We start from the raw sequence: 23,069 nt of genomic DNA, 5'->3' as shown, positions 1-23,069 counted from the left end.
GCTTTATTAATGTCACAATTTGAACAGGAAGCAATTTCCCCATTAGAGGAACTGATTTTTTTTCTGAGCTTTGTTAAGCATTGTTAAGTAAAAAAAATGTGCAAGTTCATTAGTTTTAATTTCATGAAGTGCAGTCACAATTATTACAACTCTTAGTGGTAACATAGCATCTACAGAACACACCTAAGCACATGCTTTTCTCTCCTGATGACTTCTCTCTTGTGAAATCTCTCTTGCTTTTTATTTACTAACGTGTTGATTTCCAAACCACTGTCACTTGCTACTTAACCAAATTCGAACTGGGCAAGCAGTACCATAAAATCGATGACATTCCAGTGTGCATGCTGAGGGGGTATTCTCCATACTCTTACTCATCAAAGAAATGGAGCAAGTGAATTCTGTAGTTAAAACTTCACTTTCAACTAAAACGTGAATGAAAATCCCTCAATCGTGCTTGTCTGTCAAAGTGCTGTAATGATAGTTTTAAGAAAAGAAAGGTTGCAAGTTATTAATGCCTGTCTTCTGCAGTTAGTACAAAACAGACACTCGTTTTCATGAGATGAAGAGGGATGCTGTCTTTAAAGCATATTCTCCCTAACGTACAATGCGACTGCCACTGGATGTTTCACGTCAGGATGCGTTAAGGTGTATTGGTACAGTACACTTGAAAAAACATCCAAAGAAGAAGTACCCGTTCCCTACACTGGCTGCTCTGCGCTGTTCCGCAAACACCAAGGACTAAGACTGGCATGCCTGCCCTTCCTCTTCCGATATAAGGAAGAGTTTTGCGTTTTCTGGGTCTAGCACAGCAAACCCTGCCGTCCTCCCCAGCCCACAGTGTAAGAGACATTTTTCATCATGGTTAGAGAAATCACTGGAAAGTTGGTCTCAGTTTTTAGGAGACCCGTTCAGGCACTGCTGATTACGAAGCAGCCCCAAAAGCACATAGTGTCGGGCTGGTTCTCCTGAAGCTCTGTGTACGTGCATCCGATATACATCGGGCTCATCGTTCAAGTAACAGAAGAATTGGCTTCAGGGTTGCAATGCAGCAAGCAGTGTACATCAGTATGGGAACGGCTACACTAAATTTCCAGAAGGCTCTTATCAAATCTTCATCTCCAGCAGACACCCATCTCAGCCTCCCCTTCTCCCTCCACAGCATTTACATCTTAGGCAGTAGCCCGACATGTGCGTTGCCATTTACTGCCACGCTTCCCAGTTGCTCCAGGGTAGATCTTTCTGCTAGAAGAGCTCCAGCATCTTATTACTGCAGGGGATACTGGAATATTCCAGGGCATCCGTACGTTCCGTTTTCCTGCGACCTTCACTTCAGACAGGCTATTACTTGGCACAAAGACAGCCTAGTATCCAGGCAATGCAAATATAAACTGAAGCCTAAAGTAGCAATTTTATCCCCCGCTTTGCTAAGGAATTATGCAAATCTGCAAGTCTGAGGCTGAAGAATGCAATTTAAATTATTATACCAGTAAATGGCATGCAGCATAATTTGCCTATGGAACCGCCAATTGAAGAGCACTGCTCTTGTAAATGAGCCCTTTACTTTTGAGCAACACTTCCGAAATGCCATAGAAACGCTGCTGAAATGTAAGAGACAGTTGACATCAGAAACTTCCACGGGAACTGTTTAAATTCCATTATTATTTCAAATGAAGCCTCCACATTTTTAAAAATTATTTTAAGTAAACTAAATTTTAATTCATCTAGATTTTATTACTTTAAAAAGTCTATTTTGAATGCAATGATAAAACAAAATACAGTTTTAACCAGCCTTGTTTAAAAATAAAAGCATAACATTTACTATCTTAAGGCTTAAAAATTATTTTCATGTGAAATTATATTGAGATGACCATGTTGATGACTTTTGCTGGAATGGCATTTTTCAGCACAACCACCCCCTACATATTACAGCAGCTCTAGAAAGAGTGTAGTATAAGCAGAAAAAGGCTAGCGTAATTGCTTTATTCACAAAGACTGCTCTGGAATGAAGGGAAACATTTTAAAAAAACGTATTTAATCATTATCTGCTATTTTAACTTTGCCATTATAGTACTGTACTGTATTCCTAGAGCACACACAAGCACTTTGTGGTTTTTCATAGATGATCTTAGTTATCTTGTGTTTTGGGAAACAGTAGCGAAGAAGAGGATGCTGACATGGGAGACAAACTATTGTTATCAGACGTCTATTTATTTAATCGAAAACATTTTACACACATCTGAATTTCAAAAATCCAATTTAATCAAGGCATTTCTGTCATTATGGCCAGGAAAAAAAAATTAAACTTACCTTTTGCTGTTAGATCAGAGTGCCACCAACTGCATAGATTAAATTCCACAAGGAACCTAAAGAAATCATTAGAGTTTTCATATTATCCCACAGAATGTTTTCAAAACACTAAACTGGCAGTAGTTCGATACCATTAATCCTATTTTAAATAAAAGCTAATGCAGAACTGAAATTCATGTTACTAGCATAACTCTGGGATTATCAACTACTCCTATTCTCATATTTTCACTGGGTTGTATTTTACCAGCGAGAATTTATTCTGAAATTAACCCCATCAATAAACAATACATTTACCTATTACTAATTTAAATTATTGATCTTCTTTGAAGCGTCCCTTAAAATTCTCAACGCATGGCAGCATATAGTGTTTTCAGTGTTGAACGTTATTAAACGTTACTCCTCCATTATGCAGGGTATTTTGACTCTCTAGTAAAATGCCACAGGATTATAACTGTGCTGGCTATGGTACAGGAGTACACATAAAACACTTTCTTATATTAATTCTGAAACTAACATAATAAACCTAATTTATTTCTAGGAGCAGAAAAGACTGATTAACCAGTGTCTAATCAACTCTAACTAGATGTGTAGAGAATGCATTTTCCCACTAAAATGTGCTACGATTTACTTTGAAGCACGGACTGAAATGGGTCGGTCTATCAGTTATTGTAAGTGTAAAGAATGCGAAACCAGCATCCCGTTTATCGTATGGACATGGAACTACAATACTTATAAACACAGAAAGTTTCTGGAAATTTTTGAAGCTGTTATAGCTAGCATCAAAGTCTCATTGCAACATGATTTCTTTCCCTGATATTTACTTGGAAAGTTGCATTTAAGATCAACCTCTACCCTCTGGCAATAGCCGTTCAGTTAATTCTCCTTAACTCTTAGTCCAAACTTTGATGAAAGCTCATATAATTTACAATTAAAACAAAACGACTTCAAGAAAAAACAGTTCTATTTCAAGAAAGATAAAATTCACTTAAATCTGCAGCTCTGCTCTCTGATGAGAACAATAATAAAGCATATAGGTTAATAATACAAGATACATTTTAAGGCTTCCTCTTCTCCATATGATATTGCTCTGCGATTTCTTAGGCAATCTCTCTTAAAGGCAATGCTCGTTATGTATTAACTCGAAATGTTAGAAGAATTAGGCCAGGTAAAAAAAAAATCAGCCACAAACAGAGTACAGCTTATCTGGCATGTACTGTAAAAGGTCCGTCTTACAGAACTTCATGAAGTGACAATACAGTGACTCACGGTAACAGTTTGCTATATTGACAACGGCCCACCCGAGCAGCATTACAAACAGCCAGACATTTATATAAAATATAACAGTAACCAGAAAAATAAATTTGCTATGTATGTTGCAATCTGCTAGACTTACTAAGCAAAGACACAGATATAAGTGAAGACTATGAATAATGTGAGAAGTGCAACTGTACACTCATATAGCCAAAATTTTCTCAGATTTTAACAATGCAAAATTGGAAAGCAAAAGATGAACAAATATTACTGTATTTAAAATCATACAATAGAAGCAGCACAAGGTATGTAAAAGGCAAAAAGTACAAATATTCATTAAGTATTCAAAAGTACAAATACTCATCAATTCATACAAATATTCATTAAGTTCTTGACAAAATTTACTTACAAGACAAGCTCAGTCATAATCCATTTTACTGCAGCAAAGAAGGCATTATAAGGCTGAAGAGAAGCAACTCATTTAATAAAAAGGCAAAACATGCAAATACTATATCTTAACTGAATTCTTCATGTAAAGACAATGTTATGGATATTCGAATGCATGGGTAGCGTGAGAAAAAGAACAATAACTTTTTCTTATGAAAAACCAAATATTATATTGAATATTAAACTACATAGTAATGAAATTTCCTTTTAGTGTTGTTGGTCATATACACAGATTATCAGTTGGAAAAGGAAAGTTTTGGAAATGATTCTTAAATATTTAACCTCTAGGGGTTCCTATTTCCCAGGCTATTGCTGGAGGAACAGCTCTGGTAGATAATATGAGCTTTTCTTAGGCTGCGATTCACAGACTTGCCTCTCTATAATGTAAATCTCTATTCATTACCTCCACCTAATTAGGCTAGGAAAAGCTTCCCAAGTTTGAATTCACCTAAATGAAGTTATCTGTGTCATACTGAAGGCCCAGTTGTAAACACTTTAAGTAGTTTTTAAGATTCTTCCCTCCTCCCTCTTATTTTTCTGGATCATAACAAATACAGCAAATACTTTGAAAATCCTGTGTTTGCAGTACTTCTACTATATTTTGAATATTTTATTTTTGAAAAGAATATCAAGAGAATTGTTCTTTAATGAAAGAATCTCAGGCAGAAAAGCCAGTTTCCAGAAATTTGGAAAGGACTCTATCCTTGTCTCACACATTTGTGTTAGTGCGTCCTAGTTGCACAAAATTTTGCAGGTTTTTTAGATTCCATACCAACAGAGTATTTTAGCACATGTAAGAAGTCATATTGACTTTAAGAGAATTACTCAGAAATCTAAAATCATGCTTAACGGTCCTGAAGCAGCACCTTCCTGAAGCAGCGCCATTCTGCACGGCAGGAAGTGGCCATTTACAGTTTTCGGAGGCCGCAGAGTATTCCCGCACAGGGCTGATGCCTCACGGGGCCAACGACCTCCTGCCAGTCAGCGGCACGGAAGGCTGCAAGAGCAAGCCTGCAGAATGCCTAATGCCCAAGACAGTAAAGATTTCCACCTATTAAGGACTGTCTTATACGAGAAGATAAAAAGCTACAAGTCTTTCCTAGAGATGAAAAGAAAACAAAATTTCAGCCCTGTGGATATCTTATTTATTTTTATTCCAAATCAGAAAACCTGAAATTTCACACCCAAGAAATTAACTTTGTTGCATACTTTTGTTTTCATAACGCCAAATTATTTAGGGTAAAATAACATATTTATTACTACTTATGAACAAGTTTATGTAAAATATACTATGTATTATAAAACTATTTTAACGTGAGAAGTAAAAGAAAATTTAAAAAGTCAAATATGTCTGAAAAAATTTTCAATAACTTGAATAGAAAACGAGAAAAATAATTTGTTTTGAAATTTTAGTGGAAAAACATTTCATTACAGTGATATAAATGCATTCTCACGAAATGTGACTTTACTAAGACAGCCTTTTCCACTCAAAGACTGTTCCTTCAAAAACTGCAGCAAAAACTGCCGGAGTTTTATTCTCTCCCTGTACTAAACCATCACCGAGGGCCAAAGGAACTGAGCTGGGTGACTCTATGGCACGGATACATTTGCAACAAAGTGGTTCTACGGAGACTTATCTAGGATTGAATAAATTCAAACAAGAAAATATGCTAAACAACAAAGAATCGGGATATCTTTTAAGAAGCAGTCCTGTACTGGTCAAGAAATGGACCAGACGATCTATAAATCTAGTCCATCCCTAATCATTTTAGTCCCACTGTCTAAAAAGCTACGAGAGAAAGCGGGGTCCAGCCCTGACACCCGTTTTCCACAATTGTGGCAGAATGTTGTGACAGATCCTTTAGCAGTCACACAGTCTTTGACGCCTATGCTCCACTTCTCCGCTGGTTAAAATAGGAACCTTTAAAAGAGTCTCAGTCTTGTCCCTGTATCTATTCCTGTATTTGTAAAACCGTAATTCTCAAAAGGAAGGATAAACATTTGTGAACAAACATTTTGCTAACGTAGAAACTGTACTGAATACTGCCTAATAACCTGATCTATATGTACAAAACTGGGCATAAGAACGGGAAAAAAATCCTTTTAAGGAATCTAGCCCTAACTGTTTTTAATGCAAGTTCTCCTTATATTTGTTCTGCGATCATGGTTATTAGAAGTAACTGAATCAACAGGAAAATAATAAAATAACCAAAGCTCTGCCCATCTTTCATGTTCAACATCACAGAAACTCACTTGAGGTTTAAAGAAGAGTCTGGCTATCTTTAAAAAAATAAAGAACGAACATGCTCGCCAGGTCTCCGTGTTTCCCACAACAGTTGCAGAGTTTTATCTCCATAAACACAGCTTAGACACAAACTGGGATAGTGAAAATCTCTTGGATGAAAGCCCACTTGTAAGAGAGAAATACTTCAGCTCTACGTGCTGGGTGCTTACGCAAGCTGAGCTGCAGCCCCAAGCCTTGGCATGGAAGGTTGTTGCTAAGAGGTGTAATATATTTTAAAAGTTTTCATGCACATGTGATTCACAGCATCCCGTTCTATTTCACTGGTAACTGAAGTCGCATTGCACAGCCTGGTACTTATTATTATGTCAAGATAGCCTTTTTTTCAGGTTCAGGCTTTAGCGGATACCAAACTGGTAAGTGCAGTAAGTCCAAATTTGCAGGTATTTGAAGAACATAGAGTCATGTAAATATGTAAATGAAAACATCCCCAAATGCATATGATTATTGAACCATAGAAGCTGCCAGAACTTTGATATTTACTCAACAGTTTAACCATGCGTAGGCTTATTTTTTCTAGCTAGATCCCTGTTCATTTAAAAATACTATCAGATAACTCTTCCAGACCGGTAAAATTGCTAGTGTTTTGATGCTGTCTTTACGTAAGAATTCTTCATGCTAATATTGTCATATATTTGTTAAAACAGTTCCTTTTTAATATGCAAAAACTATACTTTATCTAACACCTTATCAGTTCTGAGAGATTATTATAGTAATCAGTAAAACATATACATGATTATAAAATACCCTTGAGGCTATTACCTAGAGATACGATTTAGCAACAAGGAAGTGCTTCCCTTGCAAGACCCAGCTTGACTCTAATCAGGCCTTGCGGAGGGGCAGCGTTTGTATTCAGGTCTGATTGCAAGACAAGGGTTTAAATGCATTGAAATTCCACTTTAAAAGACATCTTCTTTAAATACTAAGGAAGAAAAAAAGTGATAAAGTCACTGACTTGTATGCCTTGCCAATGAACCAATCCTTCCATATAAAAAAAAAAAACCAAACCTCAATTTTTAATTTGAATTACATTTCTGCATGCGTGCATGTGTTTACATACGGAAAAGGCAGATGTGATTCCAGTCCCCCAAACAAAGCACAATCTATTGCCAACTTTACAAAATCCTAAGAAGGAGGATTCACATGGTGCAAAGAACATTCTGACAGAAGCTCAGAAATGGTGGCATTAAAAATGGTTGTGTAAGTACTCGAACTTGAAAATGCTTAACACTTTGCATTGGTTTATAACGAACCGTTACTCGTATGCAGTAGGATAAACGCAAGAGCTGTAAGCATTCCAAATCAAAATAATGGGCTTACAATGGCCATGAGATATTTGCAACAGTTTTCTTTGATGATTGCATGGAAAGGTACTCAGAAAATTTACTATACTTACGTCCAGTAAGCTATGGGCACTGTCGCTACTCTCTTTGTTTGTTCTACACATGGCCTGGTAGTCATAAAGTGTAATTCTACAGAGAAGAACAGAAAACTGCTTGACTAAAAGAATAAAACACAGTGGAATAAAAATGATGATATGGAACAGTCTGCCCACAAAGTAGACGGGGAAATAAAAATTGTAACAGAAGCAGGGAAAAGAGGGGTAAGGGATCATTAAAGTACAGGTTACACAAAGGAGAATAAAGGCAAGAAACACTGTGAAAACTTTGTAAGGATTTTATCAGACTACAGAACAAAGCAAAAACATAACTGGGAGAAACCGGGGAAGATACACATACAGTGTAACACACAATGATAAACGATGCGAGGAGGAGGAGGAGAATACACATTCAACATGATGCTTAAGCAATTGGTTCTGGACTGAGATCCGCACATTTAGCCCCAGAAAGTGAAAGAACCTATGCATTTGAGGGGCTTCTCACAACAGACTGCTCCTGAGCTCCAGTAAAGGCAAAAAGACACTTCTACAGTTCTCAGTGCACGACTGATTTGTAAAAATATGACGTTGCTTCCAAAGAAGAGCGAGGTGACATTGCAGTGTATTCGCAGTACAGGCAATCGAAGCAGGACGGGTTTACTTTTGCTTCCTTTCAAGAGGGCAAAATGTTCCACGGCACGTTCCTGCTGTAACCAACATGTGGTAGAAGCCTCCTCAGATGCATAGTAAACAGGGAAATTTCTTTCTGCTTGTGATTTTACTCATCATTGATACACTTCAGAGATCTAAATGTAAAATCCAGAACTCAGAGATAGTATATGGAATTGTGATTATTTCTCTAAATCTGTCTGTCCATAGAACAATTAATTAACTATATCCATCTATATAAAAAGCATTTAACATCTATAGCAGATGTAAAGAATCTTTAGTTGCAACAAGCGTAAATATATAAAAGTTACTAGTATTATTTGTACATATCCATTTGACTTTTGCATCATCAGAGGGACAAAGGAACACAATTGGACATAGACGGTTTATAGATGTATGAGATGGGACTTCAACGTTTTGCAATGTGTGCCTTGCTTCTAAGTGAAGAGGAAAGGAGAGCACACAAATTCGGCTACAGAAAGGATGTCCCAGAAGCTGCCAAAAACAGGTCATGAAATGCACTCAGCATCACCATGAGGCATTCTGCACTGCATGCCATGAAACGTTGCAACCTGTACCAATAAAATGTCAGAATCCATCGTGGTAGAAACTGTATATAATTTTTCCGATCTAGTTTTGTGACAGCAACCATCACTAAAAGCTTCTTTATTATGCCTATATTTTCTTTTTGGCTTACAGGCAAAATATCTAACATACTGGATCTCGCAGCTTCAGCTAAACATTTAATACGTGGTCATAGTGCTTACATGAGTAATTTTATCTTATATTCAGAATAGAAATGGCTAGGAAGCCATTGTTTTGTGGACTGGCAGAGAGAGGCACATGGTAGACAAACGCATAACTAGAGACCTAAACATGGGTGCAAGGTGAACACTGACCATATTTGGCAGAATCACGCCCACAGCCAGATCCGCGCACACAGATCTGCCAAGACAAACAGAGCGGTACATGGTGTAAGCTGTGCTGCCTGCCCGGCATGCAGTAATACACCACTTTCCCTGGCTGGTTTTTCCTTTATTTCCCCCCCTTTAACCGTGGTCAGAATCCAGCCCCTGTCATGTAATCTCTACAGCTCGGCCTTTCCAGGCTTGGTTGGCTCGACTGTTTCATTCCTCTAGGTCCACGGAGCGTGGTGCACGGCCACCTGGACCTCCTAGCGACGGCGGCAAGTGACAAGTGCAGATGGGGCCAGCTTACAGATGGTAATGTGCTCTCTGCCGCGTAGTCAAGGAATCTGTATGGATGACACGGTCCCATCCTGCTCCATTCAATACCTCCTCTTACAAGCAGAATAGCATTCAGTTTTATCTTTATTCTTTGTAAATGGTTTTTCAATAGGAGAAGTTTGATGACCGTTTGTTTGGTGTTTGAAAATACAATCAATTCCTTCACTTTGAATTTCATACACCAGACCTGCTTGGACAACCTGTGGACTCTATTATTCTGCTGAGAAGTGTTAATCAAATACTATCGTAGTGCCACGTGGAACATCCGTTGTTATTTGAACTTCATTTTAAATATTGGGAAAAGCCTTTCCCCCCTCATGATTTGCATTTGTATTACATTTCTTATGTAATTATTACGTTGTAATAGATGTAATAGTTTCTTTAAATGCTCAAAGATAAAAAGTCATTAAAAGATTGAAATATGTACTCACACAAATAATCAGAAATATAATGTTGCACCCTGACATGCTAGATTACATATTTTGTAGATTGTCTTATTGTATCGTAGGGAGTACACAACAATCTAAGATTGTATTATAAGCAAGAGAAACCAAAATATTAAAATGTATGTAGTTAAAAAAAACTTCATTTAACAGGAAAAGAAATACTAAGCTTTACAGTGATGGCAGAGGGGAAGAATTGTAATAAACAACCTCAAAACCACTGTGAACACTGCAAAATTGTTGTTTGGAAATTCCTGAATATCATCTGTGGATGATATTATAATGAGTTTAGTTTTAGTAAATATATTTGAAGGTGTTTCCAACGTGAAGATTCTGCTTCAGGAACAAACTAGAAAACAGATAGTGTATCCAGGTTAAAAAAAAAAAAAGGAGCAAATCCTTAGAAAGGTACATGGCAGACACAGTTTTCTTAACAAAAGCCTGGAATGAGTTCTGGTTTTTGAACAATGTATTCCCATCTCAGGAAACTTCAAAGTGGGCAAGTTCAACACCTGTCTGAAAGTTTCTAAAGATGATTCAAACAACTAGAACAGAGGATGTGCAAAATATACCAGTGAAAGCATTATTGCCAAATGATCTTAAAAGACCTGATTCTTCTGCACTAAAAACAAACAGGAATTTTGCAATACCCTTCAAAGACCAGTGGATGAAGCCCATAACCACGTTGAAATCTGAACACTGCAACATATTGAATTAATTCCGGACTCTCTGTCACTATGAATGGCATTAAAGCTCAGTATAAATGGGTTTCAAGGCATTCACAAATTCGAATCCAGTTTTGTTTTGTTTCTGTTCTTGTAAATGTAATAGGAAGGTAAAAGCCTTCCAGCCCTGTTCCTTATAAAGGCTACTGTAGTATTTGTAGCCAAAACAGTGGCTTAAGATGCTGTGGTGCTTCGGTGTTCCAGTGTCAGTTCCAGAGCGTTATTTTATTGCTAATGGCTTTCTGAGATTTTAGAAAATAAGCTTTCTTCTCGCTCAGACAGACTTAACTCCCTGCTGCAGCAAGAAAGGCTTCCAGATTACCCTTTTTGACGTGATTGTATTTCAGTTTTAAATAACTGTTTGCAGCTAACCGTATCCTGTTCAACTAACTAGAGTTAGCAAACATAATTGCCTGCTTCCCGCGATCTAACTTTAAGTCCATCTAGATGCCCAAGCCCATGCTACGTATTACAGCATCTCACAGGAGAGCTTTGCTATTGCCACGGATAACGTGCTTGAGACTTTCCGACATCATCGTGCTGTTAACTGCCCGTATTGCCACACCTGGGCACTGACGTCTACAGAGCGGTTGTTTTCAACATCAGTCATAGGACAACCACGGACTATGTGCAATCATCTTTAACTAACGGAAAATAACTTACCAAAACCTAAACGTGCACCTCCATTGCATACAGCTTCAGGGGCCAAATACATTTTGGTGAAGATCTTTTTATTGCCCGTTTGCTGATATAGTAAATTCCAGTCTTGTACCTTGCAATGTACTTACAGTTGAGCATGAGTCTGGTTCAAGAAAATTAAACTTCTAAGACCTACCAGCAGCACAGGCTATAGTAACAAATGTACTCTCTTGCTTTCAGCTAGGTTTTCAGCACACCTATGGATTTCTACTTGGTAGCGTAAAATACCCTCTGTGACAATTGTACAGCTGAAAGATCTTAAATACATAAAATTTCAAACGTTTTGGCACCAGTTCAACATTTGGGGGTTTTCATATAATTTGTAGGAATAATAAGCTTCTTACCATGCAAGTAATGTCAAGTCTATTAAAAAAAAAAAAAAAAAAAAAAAAAAAAAGGAAGAAGTGCTCCAAAAAAGCAAGCCTAGGAAGGCAGTAATAGAGGAAGCTCTAACTATTGACACTACGCTTTACTCAGTAGTCCACATAAAAATTAATGGTGACTACAGCTCACTTCTGGTGGAACGATGTTCATTAACTCAGACACAAGGTAGCAGCCTGTCTGGCATTCTCGCAAAGAGGGGAAGGAGGGACAGTGCTGGATGGTACGAAGAGTACACTGGTTTCTGAAGTCTAGAGAGGGTCCTTGTGGGGAGGCAGCAGGACACTGTAAGAAAGCCCGTACTGTTGCTGCTCTGGCTCTCCCACCTTCCTTGACAGACAGACTGTTAGTGCCCAGACGCTGTCAGACTAATACCTTTCAGCACCAAGAAAATCAACAAAAAGCATAAAAATAAATTACAGCATTTTGACAAAACAAGCTTGTCATCACATATTTTTGCCTTTATTGTTCAGCTATTCCCAATTGCCAAGGCGATCCAAAGCATAACACGTATAAAAACTACAACTCAACCTGTATTTCCAGCCTCAGAATGACAACTCATTTACATAGCACACGTGCCTGGGTTTCTCCTTAAGCGGGTAAAATGATTCCCATATACTACTACACCGCGTTAAATTAGTGGTAATATTTACAGAGATATAAACTCTAACTGTGCCCAAACTCAAACTCAGTTTTAAGACATTAATTTCAGATGTCACATGGACAAAATATGAGCAGAAAACACACCACACAGCAGTGCGGGACTTTCAGAGCGCAGGTACCAGATGCACATCTGGTAAATGCAAAAAAAAAAAAAAAAAAAAATCAGAACAGGGCTCTTCTTGTTGGTAATGGCAAGAGGGAAGTGGCAGATATTATTTCGTTCTTTTGTACCTACTTGTAAACCCGTACTAGACAGTCTGCTATATTGTTGCCTTTCTGACAGCTATTTCTTTCTTGAAAATGGGATGCCGTTCCTCAGGGCAGTACAATTACATGTTATTCATTTAGAAGTTGAAGATTAAGGGTGCAGGCCTCAGACATGCTCTGCAGTGCACACGACAGCTAATAGAGATGATGATTCTTGGAAATAGTCTGCTCATCTTCCTACCTTGAATGTCTTCTGCCTGCCCATACAAAAAAGGCCTATTCATCTACCTGACTATTTTTTGTGGTATTTATGCCATAAACATAGGGTATATTTTGAGCTTACTTTTTCTTTTACTAAATAAATCATCACTAAAGATAGGGAAAATTTTTATAATATAAGAACTGCTACATGACAGTTGTATTTGTCCAATACCAAACCCACTAACTCCAATTTGAATTGTTCCTTCAGTCTACCAGTTATCTTCTCCCAAGTATACATCTACATTCAGAAACATCGCCAAATTAGCAGATGGTCAAATCAACAACTGTAAAAATCCACAAGAAAATAAACACAATTTTTAAATAAAAGTGTCCATTTAACAGCTTCACCAAAAATTCAAGAATATCTTATTAAAATGAATGCTTAAATAAGAAAGAGTGGCCTAAACTAAACAGGAAAATATCCTTCATTTGGAGGCTGTGCTGCCTCAGTGGCAATTTGTATCCTGTTGGTGAGCTACTGGTTACTGTTCTCATGATGTGGCTTTAAGAATGTTCTGCTCTTTGCAAGTAGCTTAGTAGAGAGTTCTGATTTCTTTTATAATCCTATAACCTGGAGGCAAAGCACTTGGTAGGTTTTGCTTATAAAGCGAATCAAGACCGAGAGATGAAAGTCTGCCCTTATGTGCGTGCGTTTGGAGAACACAGGTGAAGGATTTGGCGTGTACCGTGCCCTAAGGGCACCGACAGGGCGCATTATGCACTAAGCAGCGTGTGAGCAAAGATAAGGAACGGGGCGAGAAAGACCGAGAAACAAGAGCAGCTCTCAAAGCAACAAGAACGTATTGCAGGGAGACGTGGGATCTGGGACAGCTGGAATTCAAGGGTGCACCATTTCAGTCGTGTATCCTGGCGACATGATTAAACACCAACACACAGATGCTCCTTCAGAGGCCAAGAGGATGCCTGGTGGAAACAGAACTATTAAGAGGAAACGCTGCTGCTTCCATATTTGTCTTAGAATTGCTTAGTTTTCCTCCTACTGGAAAGGATGAAAGTGTTTTGAAGTCAAGAGAGATTTAATTTTCTCTTATAGATTTATTAAGTTCATTTCTTTGGGGATCTCACTGCTCCGACAGCCCTTAATTTTTCTGATGTTAATGTGTTTTTTTTTTTTAGATTTTCATGCTTTGAGCAGTTGAATCTATTTTTTCACTGGTTTTATGTAAACAAAGTGTTGAGGAAACTATCAAGAAAATTTAGTTTTAAGTTTTCAGTTTTTCTACGTTATGTGAAGCAGATACTTTTCCATAAGCACATCCTAATTCATTTAATAATAAATTTAAAATATATTTAAATTATTTAACTGTGCGCAACATTCAGGGTATAAGATAAACATCATTTCGCTAAATGATCATAGAACATGTCACGTTGCTGTGGAGGCACTGATATAATTTTTCTCCCTAAATATAAAACCCACAAACTAAGAAAATATACATACATAGATATGTACACATTATTCAAAAGAAGTACTGAGTTTAAAGAAATTGAGAAGGGAAGGAGGTATTTAAGTTCACTTTAAAAAATAAACAGCAAACACAAAAATTGAATTTCATCCTGCTGCAGGTTGAAAAGAAATACAGTCCGTAGCAGACAACCTCCTTTTGTTTAACGCTTCCAGCTCAATCCTAAAAAGAACTTCCATACCCCCCCAAATTAGCGGTAGCTGAGAGACGCACAAGGGGTTAATTCATTCCTTTTGGGGACGGAGAGCCTGGAAGCTGGCACGGCTCAGCGGGGCGGTAGCACATATCTGCGCTTACCGGTGCGAAAGAAGACAGGACCCCCGTCCCCACGGCTACTGGGGACGTCAGCAGTGAAGATCGGGCACTGCAGAACCTTCTGCTTCTAAACTAAACAAAAAAGGAGCACGACCCGATCAAACAGGGCAAAGCCATATGATTCACCTGTTGGAGCTGGATAGTAAAGGCCATATAAGAAGCAAATTGCAAGAAAGGATGGCTTTGGATATTATCAGAATAAAAGGCTAAAGATCAGAGCTTGCTCTTTGATTTTGTCTCCGTGGTGAGAGCAGCAATGACAAGTGTAATGCGTGCAATATCTATATGGTTGTACTCTCAGGGAAATGGTACTGGTAATAGAGTTTGCCACTGCATTATTCGGTGCCTTTTTTCTTTAATTCTTGTTCCGTGTAAAATATTTTTTGGAAAAGCAAACCACAACGCCACTCACACAAATTAGCCATCTTAAAAATATGGTAAACGTGTCTGACTATTTTTCATGAGAGCCAGCAAAGATTTCTTCTTCATATTGCTAGAATTAAAGGCCTCATTTAGCACAGCTCAAAGACAGTTTGGGTTTTTTTTGTTGCTGCACAATGCTATCTGCTGTACAGCAGGAAAAGCAGGTGGCTCATTTAGTGCCATTACACCACTTTGATTGTCTCTCATTTTTAATTGATTGGCAATGGCCAGTTTATTGTGTTTAAATAATCGGCTCATTGTGTTTACATTTTCTTTAGCATGCAGCTCAGTTGCACTGAGCTAGTGGCTTCATTATCTGTAACTCCCTTGGAGCTCAAGGCCAGCAAAATCATAAGCCAATGATCCACGCCAAATTGGCATCCACTGCAGCTGAGATGGAGTACTCGAGCTATGCAGTCTTTGTTTTCTCAATGGTGGTGCCTACTACCCTCGACTGTTCAGCAGATATTCTGTTTGAAATGCTCTGCTAGGCAGGACAAAACAAATTGGGACAAATTAAAGCATTAGCCCTTGATTTTGACTGTATGTTTTTGTTTGCATTAAATAAAATACTTCATCTCTTGTATAAACAGATCTTTTCATAGTAGAAGCCAGCCTATAAATATGTATTACTTCACTTCCTTTTACAGCATATGTTAAGAATGTAGTGCTAAACACAAAAAGGTTGCCACCCTCAGAAAACTAGGATTTGGGATGATTCAGTGAGTGCTAGATCTTTCCATTTCAGGTCCGTCATTTACTGGGAGTGGTATTCAGCTATAATGCGCAGAGGGAGCACAGAATGCTTTCTGCCTTTAAGAGAGCTGGTTTACCAAGGAAGCACACAAACCATCTGTTTTGAAAGCCTCTGTATACACCCTCACATGTAATCACTAAATTCAGGGTTGATGGGATCAGCGATGTGTCTTTTTTTATACTAGAAATGCACAGGAAAATAAAAGGGGAAAGTGTAAGATACATGGTCAGCACTTCTCCCATGCTGTACGAGGACAAAGGGGTAAGGAACAGTTCTTAGACCATGTGAAAGCCATGAAGACTCCAGTGCTGAGTTACAGGTTACAGGGAAAAGTTCTTTCTTACTTCCCCAGGATGCATAATTTCTTTCAAAGGACAACACATAAAATCCCTATCAGTTTTTACTGTCATCATGACAGTAAGGCCAGGTCAATAGTCACAACAATGTTCAAAGGTGAGTTAGCGTATGAATGAAAACGAATTACTGGCAGAACACTCTTTCCCTTTAACAGCAGGGCATTTTGCACTGCCTAGTTTGAGCAATCTCCAACTTTTTACAGGTCAAAATGTTTCATGTTGCATCAATGATTTGCTTTAGAGCCATTTAAAACTGTTCAGTACTAGATACGGCCCAATCCCTTTTGCACTTGAGTACAGCGGGAACGGGAGAGGCACACAGTTTTAGCATCGTAGTCAAATAAACTCTTCTTTTAACAAGACACTGACTGTAGGCTGTCTCCAATACTCTTAACATTCAGTGTGCATGGCATCGAGTTACACTCAGATCATATGGAAAAGAGGTATAAACGAGAATCCAGTGACACTGCCAGTCTTGGCCTTCTTTTATATGACTTTGGATTTGGTTTATGTCATTTTGTTGTTACAACATTTTTTAAAGAGAGAGAAAGTTGAGTTAATTCTTACCTCTTAAAGGAGCCCATTGTTAGCAGCTTGTTCATCACAGCCCCTTCAACCTCCCCAAAAAAGTAACCAGTCTGTAAGGGGAAAATGCAAGAAATTACCAGAAGCGTAGATAAATGCAGAACAACACTGGATGCAATTTAAACTGGCATATTCAAGGATCTGACAAGAGCGGCTTTGACAGTTACATAGATAGGTTTTCAGGACTACTGCTACATAAAAACTGAAGAGGACTTCACAGTCATGGCAAGTTACAGGGATTACGTTATTACCCCTGAGCAGATGCGAGAGCTTAAACAATATATTGAGGTATGTTATATAACATCTAATATCAGAAATAAAAGCCATCCAAACCTAAAGCTTATGAAGAAAACACACTAATCTGATGACAAACCCTTGCGATTAAAATGTTACTCAAAAAAGATATAAACAGGTTGTGAGAGGATTTCATAAACAGTCATTAAAAAGCATTGTTTATAATTCCTGCATGACCTGTTTAAGGAGCTGGAACAGTACATTTCATCAATCCTATAAATTTTAACTCCATTCAGAGTCATTTCATACTTAAAACCACTCAGCCTGATGAATTACTCGTTTTGTCCTTGTTCAGTAGATGTGGACTAATAAAAATAAATCTCTGTTGAGGAAACTAACGTTCACAGTATGAATTTGGTATGTAATATGGAAGTGACTCCACCATCCGCAGCCATTCATATGACAGCGGAAAATCTTGCATGTGCAGCATTTTTCTAGCTTGGGACGACATTTTTTATTTTAGAGCCTCACCTCCCAGAAGGACTGTGTATGTTTTCTGCATTGTTTAAAGGGAGAAATCCCACAATTTATGGGGGGGGAAGTGCACTACACTCTCAAATTGCATGGATTCCATAGGTTTTGTATGAACTAAACCCCAATTCCATTACAAGGAACTTAGCTGACCTCAAGTGTGCACCTGGGAGTTCACAGGCGGAAAAGTTACAACCCTAGCCAAAAAAGGCATTCCTCCACCTAAGAAGCAAGTATTGCCTTTTTTTTTTAAACTCAGGGGAAACTTGGAACATTTTCCAAAACATGCGGGTGTGTAAAGTCTTCTAGAAACAAGAGGAACATTTGTATCTTACATGACTAAAAATACCAGCTTCGATAGCCCTAGCTGACGGATGAAGAAAGATTACCCTAACTACTGGAGAGGCAGTCCATGTCGAAAAGCCCAAACCATAAATGACTAGTACAACCTTAGATAGTAATAAACCTGATTTATCAAGTTGTGTTTCAGTCTTATAAAGACATTTCAGTGACAGTTCTCTCCACAAAAGCTCCATTTGTAAATGCTAGTTCTCCCCCAAAGCAGTAACACCCAGATTATCATTATTTTTTAGTCCATTAGGGTTTAGTTGCAATTCAGATGAGGAATTACACTGCCCTTGAACAAGATTCTTAGAGCAGTTCAGGTCATTTTTGGAAAGTCCATGGAAAGCCAGTGCCGAAGCAACTCCAGACAGCTGAGTAATCGATAATGTGTCATCCCACTTCCCTACCCCTTCTCTATCCACAATAGAGTGTATACATACTGACACACGTAAAAATAAACATATACCATTGTAATTATCATAATCTTACTACAGCGTTATATAAACATAGAGACAACTTTACTGTCCATCTTAGGCTTAGATCCATCGTAAGTAAAAAACTAGGTCATAACACATTTCTAGCCTAGCTCTGGTCCAACAGTTGTCCACACTATATTCTTCACAGGAATATGTAATGGCTAGTATAAGGTAACCTACCAAAGGAAAAATCTCTTCCTAATCATACTTACTGGCTGTAGCCAACTATCAACTAGCAAATCAGTTACACAAGTCACAATTAAGTACCTGTGAATAACAGCAACAGCAACAACAACGGGGGGAATAATGAGACAAAAATGTTTTAAATGTATCAAGATTATTCTACAATGAGTGTTTTTCTTAGGTCATTGCACAACTAAGTAGAAAATAGAGATCTGATAGATAGATACAACGGAAAAAAAACCAAACAGCTGCCTCTAACATAATGCAGTTAATATTCAAGCAATGTTACATTTTTAGTTCATATTATTGTCTGGGTACATCCTAGAATTATACTCAGACCATGCTTGATATTCTAAAGGGACGGAAGCAATAAATTTAATAAAGTAAAATAAAATAATCCATTTCGGTGCTCAGTTTTGCATATAAGAAGACATATCATGAAGAATGACTATTGCCTGACACAGTACTGCATGCTTAACAGTTAATGCTCTAGTACACATTGGAAGGATAATAGTTTCAGAAAAATCGTATTTCCCTTGTTTATTATGTGCTAATAGACTTTGCAAAGTCTCAACCAAAAGGGAGCAAGGGAGAGAGGCATCATGAGGAAATGTACAATTACTTTTGCGCTATGCAAAAGTGAAAAATATCTGTATCTTTTTACTTTCAGAAGTATCAGATTTAAGGTTGCAATAATTCAAGCTTTTAATTTAAAAGCAAAATGCTCAGTTTGGCTTCTTTTTCGCCATTCCCTTTGAGTTTTTAATCTCCTCTCCAGTCACTCTTCCAAGTTACCCAGAGCTTTTTCCGATAGCTGTTTCTCAGTAACCAACCCAGTCATAACAAATTTAATTCACCTGAGGGATAAGTAGGAGTGTGGATATTCCTATTCACAGTCCCAACACATAAAAGAAATTCAACTTCAGACAATTCTGGCATAACTGGGGCACCATCCCAGCAGTTTTCAGGCAAAAGTTAATGAGAATGATAATGGTTCCTTCATAACGTTTCCAGGATTGAGCAATTATACCTTCATTTTTCAATAATTTTCCATGAAGACAAAGCAAATTAATGTTTTGAATGATCTTCTCATTAATCATGATCCTTGTCCTCTCTCTTGTGATGCTGAGTGCTTAGTTTTAATCCTTCAATGACTGTAATCCACTTCAGAAAACAAACTCCTCAGCTAACAGCTCTGTAAAATTTCATTATCTCAATTCTGAATGTAAAAGCTCTGTGTCCCCAGCGTCCTCCCTCCCTCCCCAACCTTTCCATGTGGCAAAAATGCCGCAGAGAATCTTTTTTTCATGGGGTAAAAATGTCTTACGGAAGACCGACACTTCTGCAGCAAAAAAGCCCTTGAAGAGAACATTTATGAGTTTAAGAGCAGACCCTGCCCCAATGGGAGACAGAAACTGAGCTCCTGTGAGAAACAACTTTGTTGAAGCAATTTTTTAAATTTTATGTTACTAATTCCTTAACATTTTAAGATAGTGGCCTATTTAAAAAACAAGTCATTTTATATGAATGTGTTACATGAGAAGATTGAATAACAGTCTTTCACTTACCTGTCTATAGTCTTCAGACACTAAAATAAATCCATTGTTATCTATTAGGTAACAGTTGATTGCCTGAAAAATAACAAAATACAACTTCAATTTTTTATTTTAGGATGCAGCAATAAGTTAATTACTTACTTCACTCTAATACCAAGTGACTTCTAAATGGGTAAAGCCTTCGGTTGTTACATAGTGAATGTGGTCTCAACTTATGGGATGTTACCTGATTTAATTTTTATGCATTTGTTTCATGCAAAACAAAACAAAGATGTGTACAGAAAGGGAGGATATAAGATAACTATAAACAAACATAAAAAGAACAAGGTCAGTGTTTTTATAATCCGTTCTTACAAGTTTCCCTTATAATTAAGTTTGCAACGGCATAGAGCTTTGTCGCTCCTGATGGCTTCTCCTGTGTTTGGAGAAAAACATCAGCCCAATGTCATTACCCTAATGATGCATTAATGAAAACACAGTGTCAGCCTGGAGGACCAACAGGGGACCAGGTAGTATTTTTTAATTTGTTCATTGGGGGATGGGACCAGAGACTTCTGTAAAAGAGGCCCCACAGGTCTCCTAAATCTTTTCAAATTGTGTTTTTAATTGGGAACTGGATTTAGAGGTAGGACTGTTAGCTTTTTGTAGGTCAGACGTATAAACTGTGTAAAACAAGGTAAACCCAAATCAGTGCTTCCCTCCACACATGCATGAGCTATTTTAACCTCAAGTGAATTACTTGCTACAGGCAAAGTTTTAATTACTGTGCTGCAGAGTTTAAACATCAGGTTCAACTCAAACCTTGATATAACTCAGTTTCCCTTCAGTATTGCCAAATACCCACCTCAGCGTTAAATCTTTAACGTATTTCTATTGTTGGTCTAAATCAGCAAACCTGCAGGATGGCTTCCAATGTAGGAATCATCACGGCTTTGCTTTTAATTCAAAATCTTTCCTGCTGCAAATGGGCTGCACAGAGACATGACAAAATATGCATTCTGCTACACTCTGCGCATCCAGCAAAATCCCTCTGCTGGTTTAGAGAGGAAAGCAGTTCCATGCAGTAGTGCTTGGGCAAGACATGAAAATGCAGTCTGATTTTTCAAGAGATGCTTAGATGTGCCTGATTCTCCTTCTGGCCACATATTAGTACTGTTCTGTGGGGCTGAAGAAGAGGAGAGATTTGCAGAAATGCTGACTCAAAGTTTAGTTTTTAAAAAAGCAAATCCCAAATCAGGCAAAAGTTTGGAAGGAACGTCATTCCCTAATGCAAATGCAGGATATTCATTCTAATAGGGGAACCTAAGCTACAGACACCCCCAGTGACAGAAAACCTGTGAAAAAGGAAGCTGAAACAACTCATTTCCAACCTTTGGTCTGCTAGAAAGCCAAAAATTGGCAAATGCAATGTGAAAAGCTGATGATGATGGCAAAGAACCGAGTAGAGCTAATGCATTCAGAAGAGGCAGCTACTCAACCTCAATGGTGTGTGAAGGGTGGAATTTCAGCAGCAGACTGTAACACCCAAACACCGCTCTCCCCAAAGTCAATCATAAGCCTCCCACTAACTTTATTAGGAGAGGAGCTAAGTCAACAAAGAGCCTTTTGAGGATACATATTTGCAGTCCTCTTGCATGAAAGATTAATCTAAAGATAGTGCTTTAGAAACAATATTTCTCCACAGTATAGAAAATAAATAAAAGTAGTTACGCTGGACAAGGAAGAGTGTAGGCTTAATTTCATAGTTTATGGATTATACGCAGTTGGGAAAACACTGGCTTGATTCCAGAGTTGGTGGCCATGTCTCAAATCTCTAAGCCACAATCATGCACTAGCATTGTTCAGAATTTAAAAAGATACTAACGTTTTAGAATGATTATTGGAAACAAGCACAACGCGGTAAGTGCAATCTGTATCTTTCTGGAGGAACGTGAAGATAAGAGGGCTTCTATTTCAATCCATTTTAGAAGCATTAACAAGGGAAAAATATTCATTCAGAACCATTCATTCACCTGCTTGCCAGCAAGATAAGTAACTTTCAATATTCAGCACTACATTAAAGAAACAGTTTGTAACTTAAATGTAGCACTGACAAAGGCCAGTGAGGTGCATTTACTTGTCCAATACATTAGCTAATCTCAAACAGAAGATTTCAGGTAGAAGATTAATGCATGGGATAATAGCATTTCCATAGACTAGAGCTGTATGAGAGAGGTGTAATTCACAGTGTTTCACAGGTATCGGAAGGGAACTATGCACAGGTTTGCCCAGAGGTGCAAGTTCAGTGAACTTCAGATTTCAAGGGGAACGTTCCATAGGCGGAGAGTCCCTGAGCTTGTAAAACAGAGTAGGCATGACGTCCAGAATAAACACAGCAAGAATGTCGGCTGAGGGCTGAGAACACATTTGAATTACAGTAACTTTGATCAAGTTCAAGTCCTCTATGTATTTTTCACAGCTCCGATATACAATAACAGTAATGGAATGTAATATGGGTTAAGAAACCAAAAACGAAAAAGAAAGAAAACAGAACATTAAAATAAAATGTGAGCTATCAGGAAAACAAGAAGAAACAAGCAAATTCAAAGCTCTCAAAAAAAAGAAGGAAAAAAAAAAAGGACTTCTAAATAATTGGATGTCTGTATTTTAGAATCAAAAGTATCATGCAAACTCATCAACTAATTCCCTGTATGACTATTGTGCCACTCTATTCGCATTAATGTCTTTATACTTTTAAATGCTTTAATTTATACCGTATCTGTTCAGCAGATATTTTCTTGCCATTGAGAAAAGACAGCTGTGAAAGTTAACAGACTCAACAGAGGAGCTGTGATACTTGATTGA

The 23,069-nt window shown here is 37.9% G+C and overlaps 1 protein-coding gene across 1 annotated transcript in view; it reads right to left on the bottom strand.

The window, feature by feature from the left end:
• Positions 1-23,069, bottom strand: part of CACNA2D3 (calcium voltage-gated channel auxiliary subunit alpha2delta 3) — a gene marked incomplete at both ends in the record, with an annotated part of 457,978 nt that overhangs the window by 20,063 nt on the left and 414,846 nt on the right. The window contains 5 exons of the mRNA XM_082321351.1: positions 2,308-2,363; positions 3,968-4,020; positions 7,704-7,779; positions 16,883-16,953; positions 20,238-20,300. Of these exons, the coding sequence (XP_082177477.1) occupies positions 2,308-2,363; positions 3,968-4,020; positions 7,704-7,779; positions 16,883-16,953; positions 20,238-20,300 (319 nt within the window). The remainder of the gene's footprint in view (positions 1-2,307; positions 2,364-3,967; positions 4,021-7,703; positions 7,780-16,882; positions 16,954-20,237; positions 20,301-23,069) is intronic.

This window comes from Platalea leucorodia, assembly GCF_965183815.1.
Source record: "Platalea leucorodia genome assembly, chromosome: 9".
NCBI classification, from domain to species: domain Eukaryota; kingdom Metazoa; phylum Chordata; class Aves; order Pelecaniformes; family Threskiornithidae; genus Platalea; species Platalea leucorodia.
Note: the sequence above shows the minus strand (reverse complement) of the source record. Positions and strands in the feature narration are given on the sequence as shown.